General features: G+C 37.3%; 1 protein-coding gene and 1 long non-coding RNA gene across 8 annotated transcripts in view; one reads left to right on the forward strand and one right to left on the reverse strand.

The window, feature by feature from the left end:
• Positions 1-19892, reverse strand: part of VWA3B (von Willebrand factor A domain containing 3B) — a 68377-nt gene that overhangs the window by 30550 nt on the left and 17935 nt on the right. For 4 of the 7 annotated variants that reach the window (XM_065075472.1, XM_065075460.1, XM_065075503.1 and 1 more), the window contains exons 10-17: positions 14341-14457; positions 12200-12387; positions 11399-11553; positions 9535-9673; positions 8010-8141; positions 4428-4526; positions 2737-2919; positions 1199-1326 (exon numbers count right to left, since the gene is read on the reverse strand). In XM_065075472.1, coding sequence (XP_064931544.1) covers positions 1199-1326; positions 2737-2919; positions 4428-4526; positions 8010-8141; positions 9535-9673; positions 11399-11553; positions 12200-12387; positions 14341-14457 — 1141 coding nt within the window. The remainder of the gene's footprint in view (positions 1-1198; positions 1327-2736; positions 2920-4427; positions 4527-8009; positions 8142-9534; positions 9674-11398; positions 11554-12199; positions 12388-14340; positions 14458-19892) is intronic. The other 3 variants (XM_065075466.1, XM_065075492.1, XM_065075481.1) reach the window with 3 other exon arrangements.
• On the forward strand, positions 8075-12207 carry LOC135580468 (uncharacterized). The gene is made up of 3 exons (XR_010475125.1): positions 8075-8349; positions 11332-11500; positions 11742-12207. It is a non-coding gene; the product is annotated as an uncharacterized LOC135580468 (long non-coding RNA).

Consider the following 19892-nt stretch of genomic DNA (forward strand, 5'->3'; position numbering starts at 1 on the left):
TGTTCTATAATAGCCACTTTGCATCCTGGGAGAAGGAGTAAACCTACCACCAGCAATGAAAATGACACACACACATATGCAAATATATGTATATACATATGCACATATATGCAAATCTATGTATATACATATGCACATATATGCCTATGTTCCAGCACTAATAAAAAATAAAATACGCAAATTCTAAAATAAACACTTACCTACATTTTTATACTGGACATCCTGTCTGCCCTTCCACATATATAAAAACATTCCACAGGACTCTCCACTTCTAATTTAATGTGTTTTTTTAATACTTTTATTTTCACTTACTATTTTTAATAGATTTCTGTCTTTAAAACCTGATTTTTTAAATGTACCTTTTTGCTTTTGTACTATTACCACACAAATAAATAAAGCACCAAGCAAGCTATTTTTTATTAAGGCTGTGCTCCTGTAGAGATTACAACTTCATGTTTGAAGCTAGGTCTGTGTTTGCTCCCTGAACAGAAACTCAGTATAATCAGGCATGCATAAAACTTTTCAACAGTGGCTCATGAGTCTGCCTTCAGTGTGCTGTGGAAGAACCTCTTTTTGAACAGTCATTCTTGGCACTACAACATTCTTAATGGATGCTGAACATGAAACTATTTTTAATTGATGACATTACTTATATTTTGTTAAAAAGCAAGGATAAATATGGCATGAACATACAGGCACACACTGTAAAATCAAAAATGTAAAAGAAGGAAGCTGAATTTCATTCATGGTGTTTGCCATCTTTTAAACAAATACATTTCTACATATTTAAGTCTCAATCAGCATATCCCAATGAGTGGCAATTTAGTCATGAAGTACCAAGCAAGGTCTACCTATAGGACAATAACGAATTCTCTAGGTCAGAAGGGGCAACTTTGCATGTGCTGGAGACAGAAAAATATTTTCACAACTTTGCTTTAATTATTCCTAATAATTTGAGACTATTGAGATATTAGAGATCGTTTCAGGCACCACAGTTTAACGTGTTTTTCCAGATTTTTCTTTTCCATTACTGTAAATGTTTAAAAAATAAAACAAAACAACAAAAAACACGCACAAAATCCCACACACCTTTCTTTTTAAAAGAGAAGAATGTCAGAGGTTAAAAGACAATGAAAAAGGAGAAATGTAACAGATATCTCAAATCTCTTATTAACATGATAGCAGTATGAGGACATACTTATTTACTGGATTGTTTTCCCCATCATAATAATCCATCATCAGACATTTAGCATGAAAGGTCTTCGCTTTCTCTAAGTCTCTTTCTCCTTGTTCAATCTCCCTTTTTAAAAGACGTATGTCTTCATTCTAACAACAGCAACAACAACAAAATCAAACGTTGTATCACAATTACTCCTAAACATGTTTTGTTTCTGAACTGAAACTATGCAAGCTTGGATAATAATTTTGAATAAAGTCTTGGTTAGGACAGCTATACTTTTTCAGGTAGTCTCTCTGTTTCTTAAATCAAAGTTTGTTTTGTTAACGTTCTGTAAGTATGAATAAGCTTATAGAAAGCAAGATTAAAACGTGCTTGGCAACACTGACTTTCAAATTATTCTTACTTTTTCAGAAAAGGACAAGAATTCCCTAACAAGCCAGTTACCCCTTGAGATATGAGCAGCCATATTGCTAAATAATGTAATAAGGTCAGTAGCTCCCCTCACTGCAAGCAAACAAGCCAACACATAAGTAAATAAATAAAATACAAGATATGTACATTACAACTGTTGTCTTCACTGTACAGATCACAGCTGTACTACAGACTGTCCTTGGAAAATGAGAAGTAAAAACTATACTCTTCAAGTAAACATTGGAACTGACTGGGCATCATTTGAACTACAGGAGGAGACAGGAAGGAAATTCCAATGATGTTCCCTCTACAACTCCCACAGGGCCAGAAGTCTGGAGATGGACAACACATACTCAGACCCTCATCTTTCCAATGTAGACAGCGTCAGGCGGTCCACAGCAGCAGAATCACCGAAATTGCTGGAGTATTTTCACATCTTCCTTCTGAATGGTGTCTGCAAAGTTCTCAATTTCCTGCCACTGCCTTGTTCCTGGCTCTTCTCACTGTTTCACTACCACCGTTTTCTAAAAGTTTTGGAACTAATTAACTGAGTGTTAACTTTAATTAAAAACAAGAATATGCTTTAAAAGGGTGGTTGTGTTAGTCTATTCAAAAATTTCCTAGTGGGTATTGTTAGATTGAGCTGCTTAGTCTCACTTGATAAGTGACTGCATTTTATGCATTATGGATCTCTACCCAGTGGCTGTTGCAAACTTTTAGGAAAATTCATAGAATCATTAATTCATCATCATTCAAATTCAGGTCTTCATTCTCTCATTTATTAACAGAATACAAACCATAGTTTCATTTTAAATGGTTACGTATTTCTGAGACAACAGAGATCAGACATGTTTCTTTCAGAGCTGAATTTGGTCTATAGGGGTGGAAAGGTGGTGGGGGAGGAGCAGGGTTGCAAAAGTAGCAGTACAAATATATGCTGCATAATACTTGGGCTTATTTGTTGTGGTCTAATAAAATTTCATAAGCAAATGATGGCACACTCATTGATGTCACACCACTCCAGATCTGATAAGGATTAGCCCCATTTTAAAATAATCTAGTGTAATATGAATTCACAATGATGCGGGTGCTGCTGTTCCTTCAACAGCATGAAAAAACAAATGTATTTATTGGAAAATACTCACATCAATCAACTCTGAAGCATCAGGGCCAGTCAAATGAATGTTGTAATAATGAAACTTTCCCCCTGTTTCAGTAGATAGTTTGTACAAAAAATTATTAGCTTCTATATCATCACAGTTGAAGGATACAGTATGGATGGGAATTTTACGATGAAGCTGGACTTGAGCCAAAATTATTTGGGGGGCCTGAAAATGGAAAAATGTATATTAAATATGTGGCCTCTAAAATGTATTTATCAAAATACGAAGAATTTGTAAGAATCTAATCAGTCATACTGTTGCTTAGAGATAGATGTAGATCAGTTAAAAGCACACACTGCTATTTCACAATTATATAAAATGAGCTGATTTAAAATTGAGTTTGAAACATTGATAATGCATTAAGGCACAGGATACTCTAACTAATACAATTAAAATTGTAATATAATCAGTATTCTTTGTTTCTGAAGTCTTAAAGAAATTTACTAAAGTATGGGAAATTAAACTATACATCCACCATTCCTTATGGGCCACTTTCCTTTTATCAAAAGAAACAGAACAAAAAGAAAAGTGAGCATTTAACATTTTTCTTCCTTATCAAGGTATAAAGAAATTATTTGTGCAAGTTTATGATGCTTTCTGAATCTGAGATTTATTATATATGATTCAGTAATTAATTTTATGTACCCCTTAGCCCAGCTATATACCTAAGTCTGTTTTTTGTTGCATATTTGCCATTACAACCAAGCAAAATTTTCAACAGCAAATGAAGTATTTTAAAAATGCCATTCTCAGCATACCAGCTAGTTTTCACCCTGCATTACAGCTTAAAAGCTCAGTTCTACTCCATTTGCATCATTGATCAACAAGTGGGCATTATACAATGTGATATAACATGAAATAGCATCATTTTAAGTCATGGTAACAGTACACTTAAAGCTAGACCTGAAACAACTCCAGATCACCGCTACTCCCAAACTGACCATACATGAGACCAAATTTGACTCAGTAGGCTGAAAATGGAATTTGGTATCATACGGAAACCTAATGGAAAAACATCACTATTAACATTTTTATACAAATATAATGTAAATTAACAATTAGCCACTTATTCCTCAGACGTGACATAGACTTTGTGTAAGCTCTGCAATAGAATGTAAGAAGGTACCTACTTACATATTTGATGTCTTCTCTAGGGAAAAACGTTGAACTCAAACTTGGGGGCGGGGTGTGGTTGTGGTTATGGTTTTGTTTGCTTGTTTGTTTTCTACTATCAACCCTTTTCTTTTCAGGTTTTCAAGCCATCACACAAGATTGCAGGGTTTTAATATTTAAATCCCACCATATCTTGAGACCATCATTATTTTCTGAGTTTTAATTGATGATCTATTTGTACTAAGTTAGGGAGATATTTTATTTAACACAAACCCTAACCTTGATACTCACATACAGTTTTTATATTTAATCAGTTACCAGATTCTTAAAACAACTCATGAGAAATGTCATGAGTTATCATTCACCAAAGACTGGACTGTGGGCAGAGAGTTCTAATCAAAATCCCTTCACAAACTGCACATTTCTCAAATACAATTTTTCAATATTATGACAACATCCAAGAGACTCGGCGCTGCAAGTATGATATTCATCACATACTTCAGCCTTCTGACACCACCACTGCAGCACCACACTACTGCATTTTCTCATTGCAGAAATACCTGGTCAGGTCTCCCATCAGTCAAGAGATAAATAGCCTGAGTGTCAGTATCGGCAAAAGCAACCTGGAGAGCTTTGAGTGTATTTGTGGAACTTCCAACCTAGGAAACCAAAAAGAAAAAGAAACAGCTATAAATACTAACAGCTCTTTGCCTTTGTTCTTAAATTCATAATGACAGTGTACTGATTCAAGGGATATTACAGAACCGAAATGAGTAATAAAATGGTGAAAACATTTATGGCAAAGAGCTAGAAAAATCGAAGCAAATGTTAAAGTAGCATAAATTGGCACCAAATTGGTATTCAGTGCTTATGCAAACACACACAAGCAAAATGCTGGCAACAGAAATATGAGCTGTAGAAGCAAAAGCAATCACTAAAAGTCTATAAACAGATGGGGAGATGTAATATAAAAGCTACATTCTATTATATTTTCCCACTGCTGCTCCTGATTGCCAACTCATCACACTCCCTTGAAATACATATTTTGCTTAAGCAAATAATTCAAAGCTCTACAAAAGAGTTGCACAAGTTTACTTCTCAAAAATAGGTAAAGGACTTCATGGTTTTCCAAACAATATTTTTTCCAGACGATCTCACATCTACCTCCTCAGAATATCAAAGTAAACATCATTTACTTTTAGGACAAAAGTTATCTATAACAACAAAACATCCACAGTAAAGCAATACTGTGGCCCCTAAAAATTTATAGTTGTGCACTTTTCCTGGGTCATCCACATACTTGGTGATCATTATATTTTTTTGGGTTTAGACTAATGCAACTTTAAACTCACCAAAATGCATTTCATGGCTTATAGGAACCTACAAACTATAGTCTATGTCTTGGATTTCCAACTTTCAAACATTCAGTATACAGAACTTTCCAAATGTAAGGGAAAAGTAAGGCTTTATCAGAATGAAAAGTGTTTTGTCAAGTTTTAGTCTTTCAAATGGGGTCAAAGCAAAATCCTAGAGAAGATATGAGCCGTTTTTTTGCTAGCATAAGACCTGAGTACCACTTTGGAGGGCAGTGAGGATCTCAGTGGTGTGTGAAGAGACTCAGTATCAACATATATAATGCAATACGGAACATAAATATAAATCACTAACATTGACCCATTCATGCAAAAAACATGTTAAGAGATAGCACTAGTTCTTCAGTCCTATTAATTGCGTTAAACTTTCTTGCAGTCCACCCCTCCAGCAAACAGTTCTATTAGAAAGGGCAAAGTAAGTAAAGCAGGTGAAATGGAGTAGGAAGTAAACTCTGAAAGTGACTTTGTATGGCTGCGTAAGTATGTATGGGCCAGGTGTCGAGAGCTCAGATGATACTTAATAATCCTATCTTCTAATTCACAAACAATCCTTAAGAGTATCCACTCAAAAGAAATAACTACCGTAAGTCATTTTCTTTGTGTTAAAAATATCTAATATTACTAATGTTTTAGTAAGCATTATAAACTTTTAGGCACACATGCCTCATTATTACATGCAAATTTGATATCCTGGCTCTTTTTAATAATGACACATGTTTTTGACCTGATTTGAAATGCATCAACTTCTGCTATATCATAGGGAAATGCTGTGTATGCTGATGATGTGAGGGAAATAAGTACGTACCATAAGGTAAAAGCTGTTAATTTTAGATTCCTCCATTGCTACTATTACAAAGTTACACTGCTATACTGTTTTTATCAGTGTTTAAACGAAGTCCACGTGCTTCAACTACATGGCATAATCACCTCCAAAATTTTAAGTGTTATCACTTCTAAAGGATTTATAAGAAACAGTTGGTTACTGTTTATAGCTCAGCTTATGGATTCAGCATCCTGGGACCAAAGTATACAAAAGGAGATCAAAGGATCTATTCTGATTAATATTCCAGAGCAATCTTCTGTTCATTTCAGCTTCACTGTAAAACCAGTTTTCTGATCTCAGACTTCTGCCTGCAGTGCTTTAAACAGACTAAAAGGTCAGCAGCAGATGGCATCCCTTAAAAAAAAATGCTGTTCTCAAACCATTCCCTGTACTACTTCAGATATCAAGATCTGAACTTAGAAGGAATTTTAAGATCAACAATTCATAACTTCATCAATAATGATGAAAAAGGCCATTCCCAAATGCATATACAAGATGGTATTGAATTATAGTAGTTCAAAGTATGATTGAACTTGTATCATCCTGTACCACATATATGGCTTAAACAATTTCAAGTCTCAAAGAAGGCAGTAAAATTGACTTTACTAACCTCAGTTTTAAGTATTCACCAACTACTCAGTGAGGCCACACTAATACTTTCTCTTCTTCGTGTATTTGTCTGGTAGTGTTTTCTGAGAATACCAAGTTATTTATCTTGCTTTGTAGTCCCAGAGGAATTATGTAGCTTCCCCAATTTCCTCATCCCCAGGAATCTCATTATTAAGTCTGAAGTAGAGCTGCCATAATGCTGAGGAGTTTTATTATATAAATGTCAGGGATTGGCTCAAGGAGTGTGGACATGAGTCCACCGAGCAACTGTACGAGCAGAGCCCATTTTAGTTGACATAAGTAGGCCTTAGTTAGCTTGTCTATTAGGCCATGGGAAAGGGGGGAACAGAAAAGTACTAACTAACGCAGGGTCAGGATATCCTTGAAGAGATAAGAGTCAGAAGAATGCAGGATGCACATAGCTAGCTAAACCCAAGTAGGTGGAGTAAGTAAATGTAACCTTTTAGTGCTTAGCCTATTAGATAGAGACAAGTATGCATAATTATGGTATTTGGTATAAATGCACGCTATCGCGGGCAATAATTTGAATCATGCTTTATCACTCACATTGAGTCGGCCTGCATGTTTTCCTCAGCCGCGTACTCGCATATAAACATGTTTTTTGTTTTAGAAAACATAACATGAGATACATCTGTACTGTTGTTGGACTGATTTTCAGTCCTGTGCTCATTGCTGTCTGCATTTGACACATTAAGTGGTCCTAAAGCTGCTGACAGTTACGATCTGGTGGCTGACCGGGGCTGCCTACAAGCATTTCTACTCTGTTTCAGGGAAAAATCCTCAGATTTTGGCCACTGTCAGAAAAAGAATATTGGGTAGATAAACAGGTCTGAGAACAGTTGTTCTCATGTTCCAGCTAAAGTCAGCTGTCTATGCACCAAAAGGGACTAGAAATGCTCCTCCAACTAGCTGGCACCAGTTCCCTGCATCATCTCTGAGCTGTATGTCTGCCAGCGACAGTCCTCAGCCCTGCAGCAGCCCTGCAGCAAGAGGGACAAATCTAGACAGACGGGGTCTGAGCGCTGTCACGGCTCCTACAGAAACCAAATCGGCTGCTGTTTGCATCGTGGCTACTAAACATAGCAGGCAGCAAGTTGAATTACTATGATCTTATAAAAAGGTCCACTGTTAAAAGATTATTATACCTGACACGGATAATACGTTGTACTCAAATCTACTGAAGTCTCTACATTCTCCATATTTTCAGCTTACTCAACTCAAACACTTGGGCAATCAAAAAGCACCCCAGCCATACAGAGAAGACACAAATATAACTTCATACAAACGTGCTTCATGATAATTAGTTTCCATGTTACCTCAAGCCCTTTTATCCAAAGCCAAGCATCTTGCAAATTTTCCTCATTAACTTCAGCAAGTTTCTCTTGCCATGCCACTGCCTGGGCACTAAATTTCACAAAGTTAAATCTCTTTTTGTGTCTCAATTGCTCCTGAAAGACACAGCATCTGTATTTTAGTCAATGTTAAAAGAAAGAATACTTGTATCTGAAATACTGATTAGCAGGAGTTGTCTTAATTAATGTACAGTTGATTATATGGTTACAATAACTTATGATAATAGTTATGATATACAAAGAGACATACAGAGACAGAGGAAATTATTGCCTGCAATTATTAAGATTACTTGAACTTCCTGAGGTAAGTCTCCATTTACTCATATTTCTCAAAATACTTGAACAGCAAATGTCTAGGAGGGCAAAAAGGGGAGAGATGAAACTGGGCAAGAACTGAATATAAAAGATTCTGACTGCATACCGAAGGAAACTGAAATCAGAATCAAAGTAAGACACCATTTAGAAGAGGAGAAAAATAATCAAATGTAGTGTACCAGCAAGAGGAACTAGGACAGCAAGAGAGAACTAAGTTAAGAATTTGCTGAAGTTGCTTTTGGACTGAAGTTATAAGGAGTAATAGATTTGTGCAAGCTAGTAGAAACTTGCAGAACCTGGAATCTCTCCTCCCTTTCGTCACCATTTCTGTGAAACCTTCTGGCTCAGTATCTAATAATTTTCTAGTGCTGAACTTTTTAGAGTATCTATAACTTATGCACTTAGCTCAAAAACCTCTCTGTTGTAAATTTTCTAGCTCTACTAATGATTGCTATTGATGCCGGACTGATGGAATTTTTATTTGTCAGTTACTCCTCTCAGGTCTAAAAAAGTTGAGCTGCATCACATTTTAATAGTGCTTGTTTGTCTCAAATATTAACGTAAGCTTAGGTGATATCATTGCAGATTTCTAAAACTAGGTGAGACAAATCCTGTCTTAGGTGTGTCTCCCACTAATCGCCGCTCATGAGGTACTTCTGCACTTTGCAAGTCCTTTTGCAAAGTTCTGAGTCACTGTAAGATGCAAGCAAGTTCGAAACATTCTACGCTCTCTATTGTAGAAGTATGAAAGTGAATCTAGAACACACATTACAAATCACAATATGCCAGTGGAATTGGATGACACCACTTAAAAACAAAAAAGAACATTCCAAAAGGTGTTGCATCGCATAGGCTTTGTTTAGTTGGTTGGTTTGGTTTTCTTTTTTTTTTTTTTCCTATTCCTTTTATTAGGAGGGAGGTGACTCAACAGAAAGAGCTAAAGCTTCTTAAATTTTTAACATTTTCTCCACATTTTTTCAAATATTTGTATAAATGATAAAAAATACATTTTTAACTGAAAAATGAGCAGATGAGGAAAAATAAAAATATTTTTATAAAGCTGCGATTTTTAAAAAATAGTTTTAAAAAATAAAAATTAGAGTAACAACCATCTAGAAAAGATCAGCCTACTCTAAAATGCTCCTCAGTCTTCAGAAACATCACTTTGACATACCTGTATGAGTTGAACTATTTTCTCCTTCACCAGTGGCAGCTTGTCCTTCATAGACTGGGATGTATCAATAAGAATGTAGACATCATCTTCAAACACGTTCCCAAAGAGCCCTCTGCTTCCTTGTTGAAGCCACTTAATCCTGGGTGGGTGGAAAAAAGAAATCAAACCCTGGTCTGTAAGATTTTTGGAGCTTTGTGTATAAGAATCTAACAGGAAAGATCTTTTTATCACTGCTGTACTTCTTATTCTCTTTCCCTAAGCACCTATTACTAGTCACTGTCAGGAGCAGCATATTGGCTTTGATGTACCAATCCTCTGTCACTACATAAATATACAAGGCACTTTTATTTTCTAATTTTGTTGGGAATCTGGAGACAGATAAAACAGACAAAGCAATACAGAACCTTTTTAAAATCAATTATCAGGTATTTTGAGCTGGGAAATCCCATGAGGAAGTAACTAGAAGTATCGCCCCTGTACCTGTTCTCCAGCCTGAAGTCAGGAAATAATTTAAGCATAAGCTAACGTGCCGCCCTTTTCAGGAAACCACTTGAGAACCTTTTCTGCAAGGAACTTGAGCACTTTGAATAGTCCTAATTTAACACAGATGCTTCAATGTTTTGCTGACCTTGAGCTTTAAATGCAGATTGAATTTTACATTTTAAACAGAATTTAAGCATGCCTGCCAGTTAAATACGTGCATACATACTGCTGTGTACAAGAACATTTCCTCAGTAATGGATGCAGCAGGTCCAAATTGGATTTCCCTTGAGAGTCATAAACTCCTTGTCTACTCAGAAAAAAATACATTTAACAGACAGAATATAATGGCCCTGGGAAAAATATTACTCATCTCCACAGAGGTTTCAAAAAATTCATATCATGGAAAATTAAAGGATCCTATTACATTTGCTACTGATAGCTATTTTGCCATTAGTTATTTCCCCTACAGTGTTTGATGAGGTCTACCAAGACTTTTTAACAATGACATGAACCATTCAAAACAGCAAACCATAATCTTGGCTTGGATTTCAAAGATATGTATTCACCAAAACCCTTTACCTTAAATTTTCTGTTAACAGTAGGTTAATGTTACCCTACATACAGCAAGATGAAGATAAAATAAAAGGAATAACAAAACTCCTTTTGACCTTGCTAAATGTAATCAGGCTGTTATACTCTTGGTAGAGAAGTAGCAATAAAATGAAACATCACATCCTGCTTTTTTCAGTGGGACATCTCATTGTCAGAATATACATGACCAAGGGCAACATTTATTCTTTCAGTTCTACAATATCCATTTTGAAAGTTTCCTTCTCCTAATGTAGATATAAAAGTCAATTGACCTTAAGGCATCTTTAGGACAAATCAATCAGACCCTCCGATTGCCTATTTTTTTTTAGATGTCCTATAAAATCTACAAGTTTATCTGTACAGCTGCAGAAAATCAAACCAGGGAGATAGTTTGAGCACTGAACCTCTGATCATATGCATTATGTGATAGCTCATACCCTGACTCTGATCTAGGCTGTTCAAACTTGTCTTCAAGACAAAATCGCAAAAAGGGCAGATAATCATTATCGATATGGGCACAAGCCAAGGTAGCACAAGAGATCCTAGGTACGCAGGATGAATGTTTACCAAGTTTTACTGGGGATTCTAGAAATTCTCTGCCACTTTATGTCCTGCTGCTTTTTGGCACTTTCAGCAGTATTTCAATAATGTGCAGACTGACTTTCACATTTGTGTCCAAGAAGGAGAACAAAAGATAAAACTGTTCATCTGTTTTCTTGACAGTAAATGACAAACATTTCAACACCAATGTAAAATAATACAAACTGATTTCATGTGACAGAACACGCACCTTCGTTCCACTCGTCTGAGAGCCATCCTCATTTTCTCTTCATATTGCTTATACTTTTCTGTACTGATGTATACATGAACTACAGAGCCATCTTTCCAGAAGGTATGTACAAACTTGTCACAGTATTTTGCATTAATTACCTTCCTCTTTGTCTCCTACAGCCAAGAAAAACATGTTTCATGTTCCAAAACACGCTATTTTGCAGTGCCTTTAATATCTGGCGAACAGACTTCAAAGGTACATGCTTGTTATACATGAGCAGGTGCAGAAGTAGACATGGGATAGTGTGGTCATAGAATTTTCTCCTTCCAGAAGTCAATACTAACTGTTTTTATTCTTGTAGCTAGCAAGAACAGAAGCTTAACAAACAATGTAATGGTAGCACTTGAGAAAAACAAAAAGAAGACAAATGAAACCAAATTTGTTCAAGGACCTGCAAACACTGGAGCAGCTGAGACCAATACTTCTCCAAAGGAAAATTAAAGATGACAAGCGATCTTTGCCCTATGTCACATAAATACATAGAAAAACAAGGCATTGCTTAAGTCAGCCCTGATTCTTCCTTGCAGATTACAGGTGGACCAGGAAGGAAGCCTTGAAACTGTCATTTTCAAATAGCCCTTTGAAACACTCTTATTTATGACCATCTTTTTCCCATTCCACTAATGACCTGGTTTTAACAAAAAATACATAGCAACAGACCATACACTTTATCAGAAATACATCTATCAGTCAAGTTTTCAAGTTTAAAAGAAAAATCAATCAACTCAAAGGACATGAGGGAAAATAAACAGTACTCACAGCATCAGTTTGTGAAGATTCATCCTCTGGCTTAGTTTTTATGTCAACAATCCCATCCACATGGCGAAAAGTACAATCAGCAAGTGCGTCATATAGTGTGAGCTTCTGAGCTTTCAAGCCATACTTCTGCAACCACTTCTCAGAAGACAAATATTCATCAGATGTATCCATTTGTAATGGATGATCAGCTTTGGTTGGCAACAAAGAAACAAAACAAACAAAACCTCCTGTATAACATTTTTCAATTTGGATACTGTATTTTCAAAAACAGGCTATGATGTTGCCTGTTCTTGTGGAAACATGTGCTTTCTGATTGATTGCTTGTGGTCTTTAGAACAGCCAGTGTGGCAAGTGTCACGAATGCACTCATAGTTTTAAAATAAACAATAAACTTTAAAATAAATAACAAATTTCTTTCTTCCACATGCTTTATGTAAAATGTCATGTCTCAGTTCAGGTAACTACTGCATTACCTGGAGAGTCAGCAGAAAATTTGCCTCTTTTTCTCTCTCCTCCTGAAGAACATTACAGTTTCAGAACAAACTACAATTTGCAGCAGAGCATTTTAAAGACATCAGGAAGAAATGCAGGCAAATGGAAAGACTGCATTATTTGGATCAATGGGCAATAGTCAAATAATGCTGAAGAACTGACAAAATAAAATACACTGCAATTTTGTTGCTTTTAATTTATTTATGAAGTGATTATGTATGAAAACAAACACCAAAAGAGCATTAAAGCTGCAGTCAGGAGCACATAAATAAATGCTGAAGTTAGGGCTGCCCTTGCAGCTTTATTGTGGTCTTTTTGTTCATATGCATTACTGCACAGCTGTTAAACTTCATATGGGAAGACCTACTAATTCAAAAGATGTTATTATCAGTATAAAAACTGAATTATGCCTTCAGAGAAGGATAAATGCAAGCTTAAGTCCTGGAGAATTATGTTACTGACAGATGTTCAAACCCAGTGCAGGCAGGCAAAGTTCCCAGCTTCAAGTCTTCAACATCACCACCCTAAACCACAGTGCTGAAAGTCCCGGTGACTGACCAGCTGACCATACAAAGTGTTCCTCAGCAGGTGATCCAGAAACAAGCATCCAGCCTCAGCCTCCACTCAGCCAAAGCAAATGCAATTGCACTGCAAAACCAATAGTGGAGCTACACAAATTCACTGATGACTTGTGCTAACTCAACCTGAATCTTGTATCAACTTATGCAAAAAATACCACTAGAGACCATATAAGTATTTTAAAACCAGGGACTAATGCAGAATATAGGCACTGACAATCACAGCTATGATCCTGAAAATCTACCCCTTCAGTTGCAGTCCAACACTGAAGCTGCCTAGACTCTACAGATTCCTAAGTTTTCCATATTTAAGTCTCGTCAGTGTGATTGTTCTGCTCCAGAGTGTGCTCAGAGCACCTCCATCTTAGCAGGGCTGAGTAGCCTCCCACCATCCCCTGTTTAATCCTTCCATAAATTCAGAAAGCAGCTATACTTCTGTCTTCAATAGGGCGCAATCCAATCAATATGCACAGAACAACAAATGGATCACGGTTTAGGCCAAACATCATGGTGGGAACTTTAGTTAAATGAACAAATGTGGGTCTTCCTCCGTGTATCTTAACACAAGAGTTGTCAGAACACTCATCCAGAATTGGTTTCAGTCCTCTGCCTTTAACTAAGAGAATTCGAACCCACACTTCTTCCCTTTTAGGGGAATGAATTAGATACCAGGTTGGCCTATTCCAAGAAGATTGGAATAGAAGAGAGAGAAGGTGCTTCCCCAGCACCATGTAGAACAAAATTTACCGGCCCCAGCAGACAGGGAGAGACCACAAAAAATGAACCTAAATATCTTGAAATCTAGGCAATTTCCAAACATAGTCACCAGTGAACTAAAAAGGGTAAGCTCCAGCCTGAGCTCTTAAAGTTTAGCAAGTTTAAGCAGCAGTAAACAGAGATGTATAATGGTAAGTTTTAAGCAATCCTAAGTTTAGATGCTAAGTAGAGGTGCTATACATAGATGTTTCTGAGAAAATCATCCCCAAAATGTCATGTAATCAAAACCGTTCACAAAGAAAACATTGATCATGGATATAAAGGTAACTCTGTTGAAAGAAACATAAATAATACCATCTCGAGAAGCAGGCTGGTCAGATTCTGATACAATTTTTTGAATTTGTCTCACTGTACTCCTGGCTTCCTCCAACTCCTTCCAGATCAAAAAGACATCTTCACGGACACCAGCTACTGGAAAAGAAATCATAAAAAGAACTTAACATTTTGAGAAAATGTCTGCTTCTTATAAGTCCTCAATTACCACAAAGCCATTGGATTAATCCAGACGTTGCTACATAACCTTTTTCTTGAGGCCCAATTGAGGTGGCAAATGCTGTTCTTTGTTAGACTTCAAAAAAGGGCTGAAAGCTGGCACCAGGACATGTGACGTGCTTAGTCTGGTGGAGGTAACCCCCAGAGTTGGCCACAGATTGTTCCCACAATGGAAGAAAATCCTTTTTAACGCTCTTGGATAATAAGAAGAAAACTCCACGAAGAAATTCACATGTTGTCCCCTGGACTTCATGGCAAAAGCTGGCTCCAAATATTAGACACAGTTTGAACCTCTGAAGAGCAGATATTTTCAACTCTTTCAGTTCCCTTAATGTACATAAATACCTTCATTTAAAGTTAAATCTTCTTTTGTGAAGAGTATTGACGAAATTTTGCTTAGATAAGATTATTTTCATCGTAACAATTCTCAAGAGTAATAAATAAAAGCTAAAAAAATTAAAGTGTTTTCCAAACAAGCTATATTCTAAAAAAATTTGGAAAATCCAAAGCTGGAATTCATATAAGGTTTTCTTCATCTCAATAGATATGCTTGTATTGATTAAAAAAATTAAAATATGTACTTATTTAGTATACTACAATTATTAATATTTAGGCACCATGGATACCTAAGCAGTATGAACACTACTATAAATGTGTTAAATCAGGTTAGTCTGAGATTTAAATTACAATATAGGAATAAAATATAAATTACAATATAGGAATACAGAAACACTGTGTTTAGTGTTACAGTAAAAAAAGAAACGGAATCATGAGCTATCCTAACCACAAATGCAGACTACAACCTACTGTGTAGATTACAATCTATTACTGAATTGCACATAAAGATGCTGAACAAGACTAACTATATATAACAATCTGGTGGTTCAGTTAATATATGGCAGTGGTTCACTGTATAAAAGATAAGACATGCAAGCTTGTCTACTAAAGTAGGCTATCAGTAAACAAACAAACCTGATCATTTTGTTCTTTGATAAACTTCCCTGAAAAAATATGAATGTTTTACAAAATAACAACTCAATTTTAGTTGTAAAATGCTTTAGTTTCCAATAAATATTTTGAAATGTGTTATTGTACACTGCCATCTCCTGGGACCTTCCTGCAGTTCAAAAACATCTGTTTCAGCCACTAGGACAAAGATCAACATCTCCTAAATCACAAAAAGCTTTAGTAAAGCAGGTCATTCTGCAATATAAAACACAAAAGAGAGAAAAAAACTCAATCTGCTGTCACTACCTTTTAAGAAAAGTGTTCTGTCCAAATACTTGAGAAGGAAGTCAGATTTCTTTTTGCAAACAATACCTCCCCGGAAATGCAAAACATACAAAATTTGAGCACTGGCAAAATTCCAGCAAGTAGGGAGCTCAAGGTTTTCTGATGAGTAGTCAACCACTGAATATATATATAGATAATATATATGCACCTCTTGTCCCAGTCAAAACCACAAAACACATGCATTCACACCACACATGCACATGTTTCTAAATTTAAGACCGTTGAGAATGCAATTCTAGTGGAGCTGTCTCCAGATAAATCTGGATATCCTCCATAAACTATCAAATACTGGGACTGAGATTTAATTTTATTAACATTTTTAACATTATGTTTGAAATTATTGAAAGGAGTATGTGTATTTCAACCACCATTAAAGCAATAGCAGTTATATCATTGTGCTGCGTCACTTCCCCTTCAACTGATGCTATGGACTCATCAAATCTACAGCATTATTGTTACTGTCCCCAGTAAGACGTGTATTGAATTGGCATTACACAAGAAAGTATTTTTTCCTTATTTATGCTGTGCCACAGCAAAGTAAAACTGCGTGCACCTTCAAAGCAAGTATGTTTGATGACCCGTATTATATAGGACAAACGCGGCCACCAACAACTGCACATTGTGAAGGTCAAGTTGCATACAAAACCTTTTATCTGGCAACAGTTTGCCCTGGATTCAAATGGGAGAGCAGGTAACAAGTAGTGACAACTGAAGCAATTTTGTCTCTCTACATGGGAGGCTCATCACCACCACCTCAACCTCTTTTCCTCTCCAGCTAAGGAGGAGTGGGAAGGAAAAGCTGTGCCCTTCAAAACTGAGCCCCCGGACTCAAAATGTATATACACATATACCTCAAAGTATCTTCCAGATGTGGTTCTCAACCTGTGGCGTGGCCCTCAAAGCGCATCAGTGAAAAATCACCAAGAAAGCACGAACCTCTCTTGGCTTTAAATTCCCCATGCTTGCACCTCAGCTGCACCATTTTTGGGCCACCAACCAAAAAGTGGCTGAGATTTCCAGCCCCCAGGGTGGTGCAGCCCCCAGGCCCACTGTCTCTTGCCCACCTTCGGGCACCCACATCCTAGGAAAACTCTCATCTTAAAAAAAATTGCTTTAACCCCAGAGGTGCAGGGCCCTCCCCATCCCCAGCCACCCTGGCTGGTGGTTTAACAGCCAGACCCGTGTGGAGCCCCTGGCTCTGACTCAATAACCACCACAGGGCAATGGCAAGAGGGCAGCCATGGGTTGGTTTCAGCTCTCACCGATCCTGCAAGGCAGCTCACACTGCCCTCAGTTAAATGGCATTTCTGCCCTGATGGAGCGAGTCCCTGAAAAAAGAGGAAGAGGATGGGGAAGGGTGCGGGGAGAGCCTGTGGTGAGGGGCAGGAGCATTTTGCTGATGGCAGGGGACTGAGAAGCAAGATGGTAGGTGTAAGCAAAAACAGAAATACACTTGCACATGCACACGGAAACTCATAACCTCCCTCATTTCCATTTCCCCGGTTATTTAGCGCTGTCAGGCAATCTTAAAAGAAGCAGCTTTTCCACACCTACCTCCCAGCAGACAAACTCATCTAGTTAGACAAGTCACTGTAACCCATTTGATTTCATAGTCAAGATACAAAACCTGTGGGGAAAAAAAGCCCATACAAAAAAAAAAAAAAAGCCTGCAAATTCTACAATATCTTTGAAACATCAAGCAAATATCAATGCAAAGACAACTCATGGAAAACTGAAGTATTTCTTATATCTCCAATTATCTTAGACCATGGAAGCAAGCAAATACAAATATAATGCAATAAGCTATATTTTAAACTTCATTTGCCTGCAAGGCAAGAAAGGCAATTTCATTTTTTCACTGCTGGTCCCTTTCTCAGCCTCTATGTGGCAGCAGAACATAGCAATGTCCCCTCAAGCGCTCATTTTTAAAATCCCCACTTGTAGAGGGATGAACAGAGGTACAAAGGAGCACAGGAGGGGAGTACCCAGCTTTACCTGTGTACCTGCCAGGTCAAGCAGCACTGGAACTCACCATAGCCTGATCCTGTCCCTTTCCCACTGGGCAAATGGACAAAGCAAATGAACTTTGTATCCCAGCTGGTTTCACAGAGCAGCTATCTGCATCACTCTCTACATGTGAGCAAAGACATTTGCCAGACCAAGGTTAGGCTGCTACAACTAGATAAAGCACATGCAAGTAAAAAGCAGAAGCAATAATCTTTGCTACAGCTTGTAGGCAATGTAGCGACTCATAAATAATTATCCGGGCTTTCCAAAAGGAGGGTTCGGTCTCTCCCATGTCTGTGCATGTGAACAGTGCAGAGTCCACTGATTTCAATGTCACAGAGGATGCTGGCACTCTTAAGCTTCCCATTGTACACATAGCAATCTGAAATTTTCCCTATGACCATTAGATAAATGTGGAAAATCAAGCAAACCTAAGAATACAGCCTTACGCTGTTCACCAAGAGGTCAGACACTTTGGATTTGTCACATCAGTCAAATCCTGATTTCAGTCCATTTGCATTTTTTTTGCACATTCTGGCTCATCTGTTCCACCTCACAAAAATCACTGTGCACAGATTTACTCTTGTTTCTATTTCAACCAGAGAGGAAACTATTCATGTCAGATTTAGTTCAAAACACCATTGCTTTTCAAGCCTTATTTAGAGCTTATCTCCCTGTCACTCCAAGAAGATGACACAACTGTGCTTCTTTTTGGCAAGAACCTGCTTCTCCACAGTTTCCACCATTTCTTGCCCTCTATGTCTTCAAGTTCCAACTTAAATTTCACCTCCCTTCCACTTCTAATTTTAACTACATAACAGAATTGCTTAATTCTGCAGCTTTCTGCAGATGAAGAAGCTACACAAAGAACATAGGCACAAGTGTTAACAGGAAAATCAGTGCTGGGTGAAGAGATATCACCACACTGGTGAAAGTCTGCTTTTATGTAAGAGCATTTTTCTGCCTTAAGTAAATCTGAGTCTGCCAACATAAGTACCTTAATTTTTTACTGGTTTATACTGATTTTGATCTCAAGCACCTACTCAAAATGAGTGTAAAAAAATTTCAAATTTTCAGTTTCTCACACTTGCTTTCTAAATGACCACTCAAGATGCAAAACAGGAGAGAATGGAGCTCTTATCTGAAGTTTTAAAGAGTTCACTTCCAACTTGTTTTGGTTAAGCAGATGAAAAAGAGTGAACACGAAGATACCCTGCATTTGCAAAATGCTGTTGTTCAGTGGATATCCAGAAAACTATCTGATGCTCTTAAAATGACTTTTCCAGACCATAAAACATAATGATGAGTTTCAGTTTCCAGCTGTTGCATTTGTGGTGCAAAAAGAACCATAATCAAAATATTCCTGTGCCTCCCCTTATTTTCAAGAAACACCATATTTGGAAGATTAAACCTCTGCTTCATTCTCTATTTATTTCCTTGTATAGTTTATGCCACACATCCAAGAACCAGTTTCAGAGCCTATTAGTAAGTAAACGACACTTTTATTATTATTGCCTTCTACACCCTTGAAGGAGTCTCTGAAACAAGAGACATCAGACACAGACCAGAATAATGTCTCCAATGTGTTTTCTTTTCTGAAAGGACTTTAGATTCTGCATATGACCGAAATGCCCTGATTGGCTGCCAGTGATGTCACGACGGGTCTTATAATACCCCATAAATGCAGAAAGCTAATTGTGCCCCTTTTTAATGTGTAAATCCTACTCCATAATAGCAATAAGACACAACAGACAATGCACTTCAAGGAGATTACTGCCCTTTTGAGCGATTAAATCTATTCAGCTTTCAGCTTTAGAAACAGTGGTGAGGAAGTAATTTCAGTCATACAGGAGCTCTAGGCCCATCTATTGAAACAGGCTGACTGCCCCGGGGGAAGAGAAAGCCAACCCCCCCACACACACACACACCCCCAAATGGGGTCCAGCAAGGAAGCACTTGTAGTAGGCTGAAGGCAATCATTATACTGCTCCGAACTCGTACAAATCAAGAGACAGGTTTTGAAGTATATTCTGCTGTTGGTTTCTAAAGCCTGA

Source organism: Columba livia, chromosome 1, assembly GCF_036013475.1.
Source record: "Columba livia isolate bColLiv1 breed racing homer chromosome 1, bColLiv1.pat.W.v2, whole genome shotgun sequence".
Taxonomy (NCBI): domain Eukaryota; kingdom Metazoa; phylum Chordata; class Aves; order Columbiformes; family Columbidae; genus Columba; species Columba livia.